The sequence below is a fragment of the Zonotrichia albicollis genome, chromosome 9 (genome assembly GCF_047830755.1).
Source record: "Zonotrichia albicollis isolate bZonAlb1 chromosome 9, bZonAlb1.hap1, whole genome shotgun sequence".
Taxonomy (NCBI): domain Eukaryota; kingdom Metazoa; phylum Chordata; class Aves; order Passeriformes; family Passerellidae; genus Zonotrichia; species Zonotrichia albicollis.
In genome coordinates this window covers 19838325-19852751 of record NC_133827.1, presented here as the reverse complement: position 1 = coordinate 19852751, position 14427 = coordinate 19838325, and the positions used below count along the sequence as shown (strand labels likewise).

Genomic DNA, 14427 nt, shown 5'->3' with positions numbered 1-14427 from the left:
TAGATTACAGTTACAGATATTAATGGATAGTTCATGCAGGGACTTGACGTCCTGAAAAAACCTTTTCAGGGAAAATTGAAGCAGCCTTAATGGCAATGACAAAGCACTTGGAGGGGTTCAGATTTTCCATCCATGCTGGAGTTAGCCCAGAGAGAAGCAGGCTTTGGTGCAGAATGTAAAGGGTTCTGCTCATGATTCCTCTGCCTGGTGGCTTCTTCCATAACCTTGGCCAAACCATGTTGTCTCCTCAGTTTTTCTGATTTCACAAAGGCCGATGATTTTTATCTGCTTCCTCGAAGCTCAAATAAAGAGCTTTGAATAAGTGCTCAGGAGAACCAATAAACAAATTCTCTATTCCCCATTCCCCATTTCAGTATGTTGAAAATCAAGGTCGGTCAGTTTTATCCACTGGCTAATAGTTCTCTAGAGCACAATATTTCAAAAAGTAAACCACCTTAATAAAAGTGAGTTCTCAAGACAATAGAGTCCACTGGATTGTATTTTTTATGTTATCAGTAACACAATCACAAGTGACATTATGAAGTCTCTAAAAGCTAAGCCAAAGTCTTTAGTTAAGAGAGGAGGGAGGCTTTTGATTAATAATGTTTGTAACATCAGCAAAATCAGATGGAGTAGGAGAGGTGGAAATTACTGAAAAAAGACCAAACCTCAATGGCTGAAAACCAATTACTGTATTTCTAAGAGTGATTTAAACCATATTTTATGCATCTTTGCTGAAGCTGAAGGTAAACACAAAATGTGCTGAAGTGGCATAAGTGTCCTCTGTGTGCCCTGTGTACACTGTTGCCTTTTTCCCAACCTGGACATGAAATTCAAAATAATTTTAGTAATGTAAGAGCAGATCTTTATTTGAAGGCCTTCAAGGGCAGCTATGGAAAGATGGCCACAAAAGCCCCCCAATAGAGATGAGTACACAGTTATGACTTGTCACTAATACAGTAGGTGACAGAGCCACAGATACATGTGCAAAGGATACAGAGAACATAGAAAAGAAAAAATTGCAAAACCCAAACTGGCATCATCACCCTCATCCTCCCACAGCCTCTGCAGCCTGTCCCTGCTTTGCCATCAGGTGTCAGACAAGTTTGTCCCTGCAGATCTCTGCCTTGGCAGGACACCAAATAGAAATGTTTGGGCAACAAGAACTCTCTCTAAAACTGGCCAGAATCCTTCCATTCCCTCTCTGCAGGGCTGAACACAGCACTAGAGCCCGGGAGTCCCAGTCAGGCTCCAGCTCCAAGGCACTGGGGTGGGTTTGGCCGTGCTGAGAGAGGCTGGGATCAGCCAGGGATGGCCAAGGCAGAGCAGGGCCAGGCAACCCCACATGGGCCAGTGTCACAGACATCTTTTATGAACAATCCTTTCCTTGGGATTTTTCCTCCTGAGAGGCTGAGAGGCCTCAGGAACAAAATGCAAACAATGATTATCTGCTGCTGTGGAATGCAACAAGTACATCTGGGATTGGTCTCATGTTGCTTGTTTCTAATTAATGGCCAATCACAGCTGGCTCAGACTCTCTGTCCAAGACACAAGCCTTTGTTATTCATTCCTTTCTATTCTTAGCTTAGCTAGCCTTCTGAGATGAAACCTTTCCTTCTATTCTTTTAGTATAGTTTTAATGTAATTAATATCATAAAATAATAAATCAAGCCTTCTGAAACATGGAGTCAGATCCTCATTTCTTCCCTCACCCTCAGACCCCTGTGAACACTGTCTCAGGCCAGCAAACTGCACTTGCTGAGCCCCTTTTGCAAATGACACTTTTGGATTCTGTCCCCTCCTGCTGTACAGAGCTCTCCTCCTGCTCCTGCCCGTCCTGCTGGGTCCCTGGGCAGCAGCTGAGGCTGCAGGACAGCACACATGGACAGGGAGCCCATTGCCTCCTTCCAGAGCCCTCCTGGTGCTCAGAACGTGGCTCCTGGGGTCTGCAGAGCAGAGCCTGTGGGACAGTGACGCTGGCAGGGGGTTATTTACAGACGTGAATGAGATGGGGCTGCTGTGGAACGTGCCTTGAGCTGTTTTATTACTCAGCATCAGCCTCATTACATGGTTATGACAATGGGAAGATGCCAGCAGCTCACATCCCAGTCAGCAGACCAAGAACTTAATGTTACAACTCACTTTATAAGTTTTTTGCCCAATCACACAAAGCAAAAGCTCATTGACAGCAGTTCTATCCAACCACTATAAGCACAGGTACCTTTGGTTAAACAATGCTTGCTTATTTCAAATACAATACCTGCTTGTGAGCCTTAAAGCACAATGCACAGAGCTCCATTATTAAGCTTTAACCTTCCTAATATCTCACTAGATAAACTTTCTGTAGCTTAAAGAGTTATTCTAGACAAGTGTTAATACACAGACCATTGTTCTATTTGTCCTTGCTTTTCTACTTTTTAAATAATTTTTCTGCTGACCAATCTCATGGCTGCTGCTTAGCTCTAATCACAGTTCTGCTGTCTCTGAGTCTGCCTTTTACAGCTTTCCCAAAACCCTCTGATTTTGTGGATTCCCACAGACAGCACCTCTGACAGCTTTTGCAGCGGCAGCCATCACTGTATGCATTGCAAGTGATTAATTTTCTTTAAAAAAAATAAAAATAAACCTAGTGAGTGCAATGTGCTAACAAGTTAAAAATAATAATAGGTGTCTGTGACCATGCTGCTTCTGTCTGAATCCTTCAGGGGGATTCAGTTGCTAAGAACAACTCCTGCAGTTTGCCATATTCCCATGTGTTAAACAACAACCAAATCACTACAGGCAAAAGTCCCAGCTGTCAAGCATGAGGAGTGTAGGGGCTGCTTGGGGGAGGAGTACCAGGCATTTCTGTCCTCTGTCATATCTGCATATTGGATCATTTAAAAGAAAAATTAAATGAGGCAAGGGCAGAGTGGGAAGCGTGTTAGAGACTCTTCAAAACACCCTCCCCAAGAGTTTGCAGGGAAAATTCCATTTGACTGGTCCTTCTGTGCTTTATCTGGAGCTCTGACAGAAGAACTTCTCCAAGGGGAATGCACTTGCAGCTCTTTCAGACAGCAAGAAAGGCTGAACTTTGTTCACCTACCCAGACAGAATTTCTCTCTGGGCAGGTCTCAGACACAATGGGAGGAACTGGAAATGTTGGAAGCTGACTCTTCCACACAAGCAGCACTTGGGTGTTTTCCATGACAGCTTTTCCTTTCAAACTGCCTCTCATCAATCCTGACTCATAGGAACGAGGCAAACAATGCCATCTTTGTTTCTTCACACACAAATAAAGACTGGAAAAGTTACGTAGGCTTTTAGCAGAAGTAAGTTGATTTTTTTGACTTTGCTTTATTTCCAAGAACTCAATATTCAGCCATAAATCTTAGACCTGTGTTGCAAAAAAAAAAAAAAAGATATGAGCTCAGTGTTTCATTTTTAGCAAGTGGTTTTGCAAGCAAAGGGTACTGAGAACAAGACAGTCGTGACAATTAGGAGAGGGCACCTTACCTGCATTTCTCCAAATGTTCACTTTTACCATGGGAAGGTAATACTGTTTTGCCATTTTGAAAGTTTATCTCTGTGTATGGAGTGCATAAACAATAAATACAAAGCACAAAGAGTAATTTCTAAGATTTCAAGTAGATAATAAGTAAAAATTTTAAAAATTTGTTGAGAGACAGATCAGTCTAACTGGCAAGGCAGAGTTGAGACCTGGAACTGGCCCCCAGGGCTTTCAGGCAATATTTTGAGCAATCCCTGTGCTGTGCCCTGGCACCATTTGGCTGTGCTGGAGGTTCTGCTGTCTCTCAAGATATTGATTCATAAACTGACTATTCTCTTTGTGGACCTTAGTGCAACACTCTTTTAAAGCTCATGAAGCATCACAGAACTCTGTCAAGTCAATATTTCATGTTTTATTAATTCCCTACTTAGCCAGTTCTCTGATTGGTTAAATGTAGTGTCTGTAAACCTCCTAGTTGTATTTTTACCTGAAAAGGCTCAAAATGCTAATTTAGTCTGATGGATAAACACATGCTTAGAAAACACATATATTGGGGGAAAAAAGTAAAATTTAATAAGGGATGAGCATAACCAAAACACTGTGGGGAAAAGCTGTACAAGTATATGTCCATGCTGTTAATTAGCTATGATATTTTGTGCAAAGGATGTATTCATGTCATAATTAATTCTCTCAGAATGTGCCCAGCTCTGCATATCTACAGCAATGGAGCCTTCTGTTACTCTGTTAGTTGTTAATGGACATTAATTGCTGATGGTCACAGCTTCAGTCTCTTCCCCAGCTGACCAAAATGAGTGTTACATGGGAAATAAACTGTGTCAAAACTGAAATCAGAGAGCATCTAAAATATTCCACCTTGAGCTTCTGGCACATGCTCTCATTCTAGGAGGTGATTGTAGACAGTCTGATATATTCTTATTTTTACAGGACCTTTTTGTATGTACATATAACATGTAAATATTATAATTATATTAAAATATTATATTTATATATATTTTTATATATATTGGAATATATGTAAATATTATTATAATTTACATATATTGTAATAATATATTAAATATATATATAATATATAATATAGGTATAATATATAATATATACTATATATAACTTATATAATATATAATATATATATATTATATAATATATATTATATAAAATATATATTATATAATATATATATAATATATAATGTAAATAGATAAAATATAATATTTTTAAAATATTATAATTTTATCTTTGTATTATTATTATATCGCTATATATGTAAACATTATTATATATTTACATATGTAGTAATAATGTATTATGGACATTGATGCAACACCGAAGCTAAGAAATCAAGTCCACAAAGATGTTCAAAATCCAATGATTGCAGAGGTATTACATAATACACGACAGAACAAAAGGGGATTAATTTTCACTTTCAATGTGGCATCACTCACAGAGTTCCACCTGGAATTTCTCAGAGTGGAAACAAACACATCTGTAGTGGATGTGGTCAGCCCAATAAGCTGTGTGGAGATGAGGCAGGTTTCAGACTCTGCTCTCATACTGTGTGAAGGTGTCAGCTCCCCTGCATTAACTTCTCTGCCAAATCTGCAGGAATTTCCTGGACATTCCCACAGGAATTCAGCTCCAGCTTCCACTCACTGAGCTCCCCCTGCCTCTGCCCCACTGAAACTCCTCTGCAGGGCTCCTGCAAGTGCAGATCAAGAAACTTTCCTTGTCTTAAATTAGCTCCTGAAGTTGAGGCATTTTAAGAACTCAACCCACAGAAACTTTCAACTTTCTTTGGGTTTGTTTTGGGGTTTTTTTAATCCCCGTACAAATTTTCAGCGTTTGTGGAATTTTAACTTGGTTAAATTTAAACAAAGTAAAGGCATAGAAGGGAAATCACAAGATCAGTAACTCTTCCCTTGACTTATTTCTGAGTTGAAGATCTAGATCTTAATACATTTTCTAGCAAATTTTTAAATAATATTCCAATTACAAAAAAAAAAAAAATGGAGAGGAAGGCAAGGAGTTCAAGTTTTAACTTTTGGTCACTTCAGTTATTGTCTCCATAGAGCCATCTGTACATAATCTTGTCTGATTAAAGCCACAACATAAAACCTTATCTTAAACTAATTTGCTTTTACTACTTACTTTACATTCCAGTAAAATTTGACTGCACATTCTCTGTTCTGACACATTCTGAATGTGCTTATCTGCACAACTGAAATCCATGTTTTTCACCCCAACTATGTATAAAATAGATTTCCAATAAAAACTGACATGTTTCAGAGGAATTACGAAATCATTTTCAGGGCAGGATTGATACTAATTATGATTGATTTTGATTTAGTTTCCATTTGCTAAACTTGCTCTTAAACCAAAACAAAAAAAATGAAAGTGTAGTTGGTATAAGCACAGCTATTGGTATATGGCAGATATATTGAAAATCAAAAAAAGCCAAAAATATTTTGAACAGGAGTATTCTCTTTCCTGTCCTGTCTAATGTTTGTTTCACATTCAAGACTTCCTTAAGCTTGAAGTGGGAGTTCTGTATGGGTCAGCTCTGTAAGACTCAGGTTCATGGGGAAAAGTGACACGTAGAAAGGAGCTAAAAACCAATTCACCTTGGAAACCTTAACTGGCTTGTACAATTTGCCACCGTGTTCAATACATTTCAAAGGTATCCCATAATAGCCAGCAGTTCCCTACAAAGGTCACCGTAAAATCATATCCTGTATTACTCCATGTTTCTGAAATTGTTCCTTGTCTGCCAGCTGCTCAGCTGGACTTTGCCAGTGAAAGCAAAGTTTCCAGGGTTATCACTCTGCCCCTTCAACTGCATTATCTACAAAACCATAAACCTGAGTGGAAAAAAAGCTCTGGGGAGGTTTATAAAAGATTCCCTGAGCAGAGGCTGAGCCCAGGCTGTGCTCCTGAGCTGAAGCTGCCCCTGTGCTCCGCCACCATGCCTGCCGACTACAATGGCACCTGGGAGATGCAGAGCAATGAAAACTTCGAAGGATACATGGTTGCTTTAGGTAAACGGCAAAATATTAATGAGATCAGGAGAAAATGGTTCCATTCTGAGTCAAATCCTTCTAAAATTAATGAACTTTTTCTGTAATATACGTTGTGGCAGAAGGGTTGCTGCCAGATCAAGTAATTGTTTTCGGAATTGCAATGATCTAAATATATAAGCAATTGAAGACTGGCAGCCAAAGATGTTATTTTTTATTTAGATAAATGAAAAAACAGATACATCTGGGGGGGAAAGCCCCAAACCAGCAGGTTTTCAGATCTAAAAGCTCTTTTTTACTCCTGGTATATTCTTACTGTAACTTGCAACAAGTTGGTTAAAGAGGAATAAGATATTCTATAGCAGTAAATTAACAATAATGCCATTATTTAATTAGTGCTTTGAACTAATTATGGTACAGAGGTGAAAAGTTTGATGCTTTAACTGATTTTCTACTAGTTCTGCCAAAGAACCTTATTGCTAATTGATTGATCTGTTCAGATTGAAATAGAAGAAATACATAAATACATACAGATAAACTCTAATCATTATTCATCAACAATTGAAAGAAGTTGCAATTTTGCCAAAGCTTTAGCTCTCTTAAGAGAGAAAGACAAGTCTCACTATCCATGGTTTTTTAGCTTTTGCATTTGGGGAAAAAAATTCAATAACTTCAGGGACATCTGTAAATATTATGTATATACACTTGTGAGGAACAAAAAGAGAGAGTGCTTGAAAATGAGAATGATTAGGACAATGTCTTGAATTTCAGGAGAAAGATACACATTAATTGAAGTGATTTTTGTGAATATGTGCATATATAAACTATAAGTTATATCTACACAATCAGCCATAGTAATTTCAAACTGCCAAATGAATAAGCAAAAATAACCCAACACCAAAACCAGTGCAAAGATGCAAATGCTGTAGATGAGTCTCAGGAAGAATGGCAGGGAAAGGGTGAAAAGATATTCTTCTGCTCTTTTTCTCCCCATTTTACATTTTGCTGATATTTTAAGTATTAATATGCTCAGATTCAAAGCACACGGGTTTTGAGGGGTATTTTTAATTCATCTGTCCTTTTAATTAATGCATACACATTTCTATACTTTAATTAAAGATTAGGTTTGCCCTCTAAGTCAGAAAGTTTGATTTTATCATAAACATGTTACAAAGTATTTAAATATACTACAATGGAACTACATATCATTTTTATTGCTTATACTGTTCAAAATGCAGTTATGAAAACCATGCTTTAATAAAACCTCCCTGATTTTTCTCCAGGAGCTACAAGGCCAATATATTAGTCAGAAATAGCATTTCTTTAGAGGTCTAGACATTTTTGCCCTCAGAGAGAACTAAATTTTATGTTGCCTGGCTATAAATCAGCCCTGGAGATACCTTTAATCCACCACAGCAGACAAAATATACCCAAGAAGTCTTGCATATAAATACTGAACAAGACCATTATTCCCCATGCTTAAAACTCACATTTTTTTTTCAAGCCTATCCTCTTGCTCAACTCAATTAGCACCTCCAAAGTAGGATAATGAATCCAGCAGAAGTAAAGGGCTCCATTAGGGAGTGGCATTGCTGGGCTGGCAGTGATTTACAGCCACCAGAGGATGGCCAGCAAAGCAAACCCAAATCTTTCAGAGCTGCAGGAGCATGGGAGGTGATTCCATGTGCACACAGCAGCACAATCAGATCCCCACGTCAGAAATTGTTATTGCAGATGCTGCTGGCACTGGGATGGTGCCAGGGATGTTGTCCCCGTGGTGCCAGCAGGGCTCTCAGTGCCAAGAATCATGTTAGTCCTCATTGGGAGCAAAATAAGGGTGCCAAGGAGATCAGTACTGCAGGAAATGTTGGCAGAATATGAAACAGAAACCATCAAATGCCCTGCACAAATGCTACTTTTTTGACTTTTGACTTTGGGTTTGTCTCCTTTTGAACTTGCAATTTGTTTGTCTGTCTGCTATTGAACAATAATGGATTTCATATTTTATTTGATTGCTTCTTTTTTCGTTTCATTCTTTTGCACTAATTAATTAACCTCTTGTATACTCCCAGACTACAGGTTCATCATAAAAGTAACATGCCCAGGTCCTCTTGATTACATGCTTATTCTCCCTTGATTACATACCCAGTCTAACATGCTAAATCTCAGACAAGGGATATTATTGTGAGGTCCTTCTTTAGTGAGGCAAAAAAGGCACTGCCAGGGCTAATAGCCCCTCTTGTTTCACATTCTCAAAAAAATTCAGGTGATTAAACACAACAGCATCTATTCACTCCTGCTTGTATGTTATATGCTCACAATATTCCCACAGATATCCCATTAATAAATAAATTTATTATCAGTGGAAGAGCCTCAAGTTGAAAGTGTACTTGTAAGGATAAGATGATTTTTATTTGAAATAATGTTTTTCTCTGAAAAATGTTGCAGTAAGAGCACCAATTGTGGAACAGTATAATACTGTCTATATACAATATTATATATTGTATATATACAATATAAAATATGTGTATATATTTACACATTATATTTTTTAATGTGTAAATATAAATGCTGTGGGGCTTTATTTTCATTACCAACACTAGAATTTTCACTCTCTTTTCCGGTTTTTGACAGGTATTGATTTTGCAACTCGTAAGATTGCGAAACACTTGAAACAAACCAAGGAGATTGTTCAAAATGGAGACAATTTCAAAACCAAAACACTCAGCACTTTCAGAAACTATGATCTGGATTACACTGTGGGGGTGGAGTTTGAGGAGCACACCAAAGGACTGGATAACAGAGTGGTGAAGGTAAAAACCTGCTGTCTGTTCATGCCACAGTCAGCTCCAGGAGCCTGCAGCTGCCAAAATCAGCTTATAATATATATTACATGAATTGTTATTGTATTATTATTATGAATATATTAAGTCAAACCCCAATATTTTACTGACATCAGAAGCTTTTTATAAAGCAGAAGTAATTTGCATCCTGAGACAGTTTTCTTTCCTGCTAAAAGCATTTATTAGAAATGCAAATCAGGATGGCTACTGAGATATGTGAGGACAATCATTAATTAGGTTTTTCTAGTGGGGGATTTTTCCAGCTTTTCTGATACACCTTATGTGTCTAAAAAGTGGCAAAATTGTATTTTTACCTATGCATCCTCTTTAAGGAAACTGGGGATTGAATTTAGGACTGCATCAATAGCACTTTTCATTTTGGGATTGGGTTTGCACTGATCAGTCTCAGTTTGTTTGTTTTGTTTGTTTTATTTGTCTTTGTTTGTTTTGGCAATTGCCACAGGAAAAGTGGCACCCTAAAGGACATATTTGTGTTTGAGTTCACACCATCCCTCACTGGAGGGGCACAAATTTAGCAGGAGACATGGCTTGCTCACCACAGATCACTTTTAACTCTCAAACTAACTTTGTGCAGTGTAACTCCCATGATTTCTTCCAAATTATTTCTCATTCACAGCACTGCAAGCCATCAAAGAGTAAGACCCATTTTTTTCACTATCCTGAACATCTCTATATCTAAATTTTCTGTCTCCTTCTCCAGGGGGCACTGAGTGGAACTAATTCCTGTGACAAAGTCTATGCTTAAAAACACTGCTCCCACATCTCTTCAGAGCAGTTGAAGGCATTGCTAAGGATCTAAGGACTCATTAGTTTCATCACTCCTTAAATCCATTAATTAGTGCTCCTTTAGTGCTCATCACCACTACAAAACCTTGCTCTGCAAAGAGGGAAAGAAAAAGGAAAGGAAAAGGAAAGGAAAAGGGAAAGGGAAAGGGAAAGGGAAAGGGAAAGGGAAAGGGAAAGGGAAAGGGAAAGGGAAAGGGAAAGGGAAAGGGAAAGGGAAAGGGAAAGGGAAAGGGAAAGGGAAAGGGAAAGGGAAAGGGAAAGGGAAAGGGAAAGGGAAGGGAAGGGAAGGGAAGGGAAGGGAAGGGAGGGAAGGGAAGGAAAGGAAAGGAAAGGAAAGGAAAGGAAAGGAAAGGAAAGGAAAGGAAAGGAAAGGAAAGGAAAGGAAAGGAAAGGAAAGGAAAGGAAAGGAAAGGAAAGGAAAGGAAAGGAAAGGAAAGGAAAGGAAAGGAAAGGAAAGGAAAGGAAAGGAAAGGAAAGGAAAGGAAAGGAAAGGAAAGGAAAGGAAAGGAAAGGAAAGGAAAGGAAAGGAAAGGAAAGGAAAGGAAAGGAAAGGAAGGAAAAAGGAAAGGGAAGGAGGAAGGAAGGAATTGTGCATTTATAACCCCACTTGATTTAATTACAATACTAATTTCTAAAGGAATCATGTTATTTGTTTCTAGAGCAGAGAAGGAAAAAGCACACATGTCATGCCATTACTTTCTGAATTGCTCTGAAAGTATTTTCTGGTCATTTCATTAACAAAACAATGCCTCAAACACATTAAAGTTAGATGAAGGTAATAAAATTGGTAGGCAACATTTAAATGTAAAGAGGGCATGGATAATTTAAAGAGCATGTAGCTTGAAAATTCCGTAAATAAGAAAGAAATTAACTGAAATGGAATGAGTTTTGTCTCATTATTAATGGAAAGCTCCCTCATAAGAGAAATAAATCATCCAGTGCTGGACTAGAAAATAAATTAAGCTCCCAATATGCTTGGAGCTTTATAATAACTGAGCTTTCATGGACTGTAACTGGTGTCTAATAAGGAGTTGTCTGATACATGGTTAAATACACCCCTAAAGGACAGTGGCTCAAACGCAGAGCAATTCCAACAAAGTTGCTTTAAATGTACCCTGGCACATCTGCAGACAGATAATTCAGCCTGTGAAAAGAACTTTTCCTTGCTGAGGGTTCTCCTGCTCCTGAAGGCACCACGTCCAACCTGTCTGCTACAACCAGGTCCAACAGGGTCAGCTACAGCCCATTGTCCGGCTTATGATCACATCTCTTTAAATTTCTTACTAATTGTTTTAATGCTGTGGGAACTGACATGTGAAATCCAGGCGTGCCATCAGACATTTCAGAAAGTACATTAAAATATACAAACAAATTTAGTGGATGAGATGAGAGTAACATACTATTCCTCTTGTTACTTTATGCAGAGCTAGAAAATGTGTTAGCACTGCACTTTGCAGTACAAGCCTTCAAGTCTTCACTGAAACCCTACAACATTTTTCATTAATGGCTTTAAACAGCAAGAAAAAAATGCATTTTGCATATATTGCATCAGTAGCTGTAAACACACTCAACAATTCACCAGTTAGTGTGAACATTTGTTACTCATGTATGTGAAGAAACTCATGCAAATGACAACAAAGCACTGCAAAAGCTTCCCTCTGTCACACTGCTGTCATCCGGAATGCATTTGGGTTTTGTTTAAATGCTCTGGGCTTTTTTTTAATGAGGAAATTGGAGAATGATAGGAAGCAACTGTAATTGTGTATTCGCATTGTTTGAACTTATTTTTATATGTTCATGAGCTTCTGGTTAATGTAACTAAGTTAATGATCTGATTCATGCAGTCCCTGGTGACCTGGGATGGTGACAAACTGGTCTGTGTGCAGAAAGGTGAAAAGAACAACAGGGGCTGGAAGCACTGGATTGAAGGAGACATCCTGCACCTGGTAAGGGCTGCTCCACACACCCACAGCACATCGCTGAGGCTGCTCAGGTTTTCCATTTCAAAGGATTTGTTGTTTTTCTCTAGTTAGAAAGGTCTTTAGACAGCTCTGATCTCTGAACTCTAAGGAAATTTCTCCTCTGTTTCAGCTCAGGAATGCTCAATTTCTGTCCACTTGCTCCCAATTAAGTCATAACCCTGCAGTGGTTTTTTTGCTCCAGTCCACTTCCCTCCAGCCCTCAACCCTTCCTGTTACATTGCACCTCTAACAAATTCTTATATAATCACTGGTAAAGAAGAAAAAAAACACCAATCAGATTGCAAGATAAATGTTATTCTTTTTTTCTGAGCAAAGCAATATGAAATTTTAGCACACTGCACTGTAATACAGATCAGAAACCCCTGAATATTCAAGAGGATCCCACAAACAACCTATACTGCAATTATTTTTTCTTAGTTCAATAATAAATTCAAACACCTAAAGTAGCAAGCTGTAGCCCAAAGATAGATGTGGTGAGTCCAAGAGAAGCCAGAAAAACCTGTGCAGGAAATCAGCAATCAGTGATGTGCAGAAAGATTTCAAAATTACAGTATTGTAGAATCACAGCATCATTAAGGTTGGAAAAGACCTCCAAGATCACAAAGTCCCAGCTTTGACTGAACACCACCATGCCCATTAACCCATATCACAAAATGCCACATCTACTCACTTTATTGAACATTTCTCATAATGATAATGATCACAGAGTTTCCAATCAAGAAATGGGCACGACAATACTGGGTGGCACAGCAGGGGGATGGAGAGAGATTCTTGAGAGGAAACCATTGTTCTGTCCCAGGCTTTGCTACAGCAATCTGCCCCTTCCCAGCTTTGCTTTACACATGTGTGGTATGGGCAGTCACATCTCTGTTCCTGAAAGGGCCAAGACAGGAATTCAAAACCACAGAGTGCCACCCAACCAAAATCTCCTGTCCAGTGCACTCCTGCATCTCTGTCTGAACACACATTCAAAAGCTGACCTGGAAAGTTCTGCATGCTGGCACCAAGGTTTAGGCTGAGGCTGGTGGAAACAAAACCAAGCAGATCCTTACAGCAGCCCCCAGAAATTGTCCTGCAGGCTTGGCCCATTGCTGGCCACCTTTTCCAGTCCCTTGCAAGCCCTGTTTGGCTCAGGAATGCTGCACTCCTGGTTTTTTATTTATTTCCTTGTTTCAGTGCATCTCATGAATTTTGAGGTAACATGAATTATAAACTATTACAGTATATTGTTTTAATAACAGAACACGAAAAAGCCTTGAATTAAACCCAAATTTTAATGCATCCTTCATGTTTATTCTTCTTAGAGTTCAGTTCATGTATCAAAAACTAATTACTGCAACATGAAATGCATACCTGCTGTTTGGTTACATATAATGCACTTACTGTTCTCTGTTTCACAAGTTTTTAATGCAGTGGTTCAGTTGTAGCAATTTCTGGTGGGATCTGATATATATGCAAAATAAAACTTCTACCACTATATACTTACTAATTATTTTAATACTGTAGGAACTGACGTGTGAAGACCAGGTGTGCCATCAGACATTTAAGAAGAAGAACTAAAATGGAGCAGAAAACCTCCCAGATTTTCATCACAATGTTGTGTTTTGTCTAAAGAGAAGAATGGAGCCAGATTTTCATTCCTTTGATGCTTCTATGTGAAGATATTATGTGCCTGTTTATGGAAACAAACACATTTTATAGAAATAACACCAAAGAGTTACATACCTCATAAATTCCTTTACCTTTCAGTCTAGAGTTAAATAAAAGTAATTTTCTTTCAAATTATGTTTCCCTACATCTTTTTAATGACTTCCAGAGGAATGTCCATTAGCAACAAGGCTGAAAATGAACAGCCACAATTATTTCAGTCACAGTCTGTGTCTCCATAGTGCTGTATTACCATAATGTCTCTGGGTGACTGATTAACACTGGATACTCACTGGACTGTTTCTATTTAATTTAGTCCTGGATCACTAAGTCCACAGTTGCAGGCAACAGAATGCCTCACTGAGCACAGTACATGTCTCCTTTCACATCAGGACTGTTCCCCTGGATTTGGCCCAGGTCTAAAGCTGCTGCTGATTATCCCCTGATCAATATCCCATGGCCTTTGTGAAGTGCTGCAGCTCCTCAGTGCCATCCAAACATGGATCAATGACAATGCTGTAACTTCCAGTTAGAGCTGGCAGCCTAATAACCATCCCCGTGGGGAAATCTGCTGTTTGAAGCAAACCCTGCATGGAAGAGTTGCTCCATGGTGTGAAAACTAA

At 38.7% G+C, this 14427-nt stretch overlaps 1 protein-coding gene across 1 annotated transcript; it reads left to right on the top strand.

The window, feature by feature from the left end:
• The first annotated feature begins 6473 nt into the window (after positions 1–6473).
• On the top strand, positions 6474–13717 carry RBP2 (retinol binding protein 2). Its single transcript, XM_005489496.2, has 4 exons — positions 6474–6546; positions 9160–9338; positions 12020–12121; positions 13664–13717. The coding sequence occupies exons 1-4, from the start codon at positions 6474–6476 to the stop codon at positions 13715–13717; spliced, it is 408 nt and encodes a 135-aa protein (XP_005489553.1).
• The last annotated feature ends 710 nt before the right edge of the window (positions 13718–14427 follow it).

Bases quoted from the DNA above. Each gene is read 5' to 3' on its own strand.
- RBP2 (XM_005489496.2), top strand. From the start codon at position 6,474: ATGCCTGCCGACTACAATGGCACCTGGGAGATGCAGAGCAATGAAAAC. The intron at 6,547-9,159 runs GTAAACGGCAAA...GGTTTTTGACAG, and splicing joins AGGATACATGGTTGCTTTAG to GTATTGATTTTGCAACTCGT. The intron at 12,122-13,663 runs GTAAGGGCTGCT...TTAATACTGTAG, and splicing joins AAGGAGACATCCTGCACCTG to GAACTGACGTGTGAAGACCA.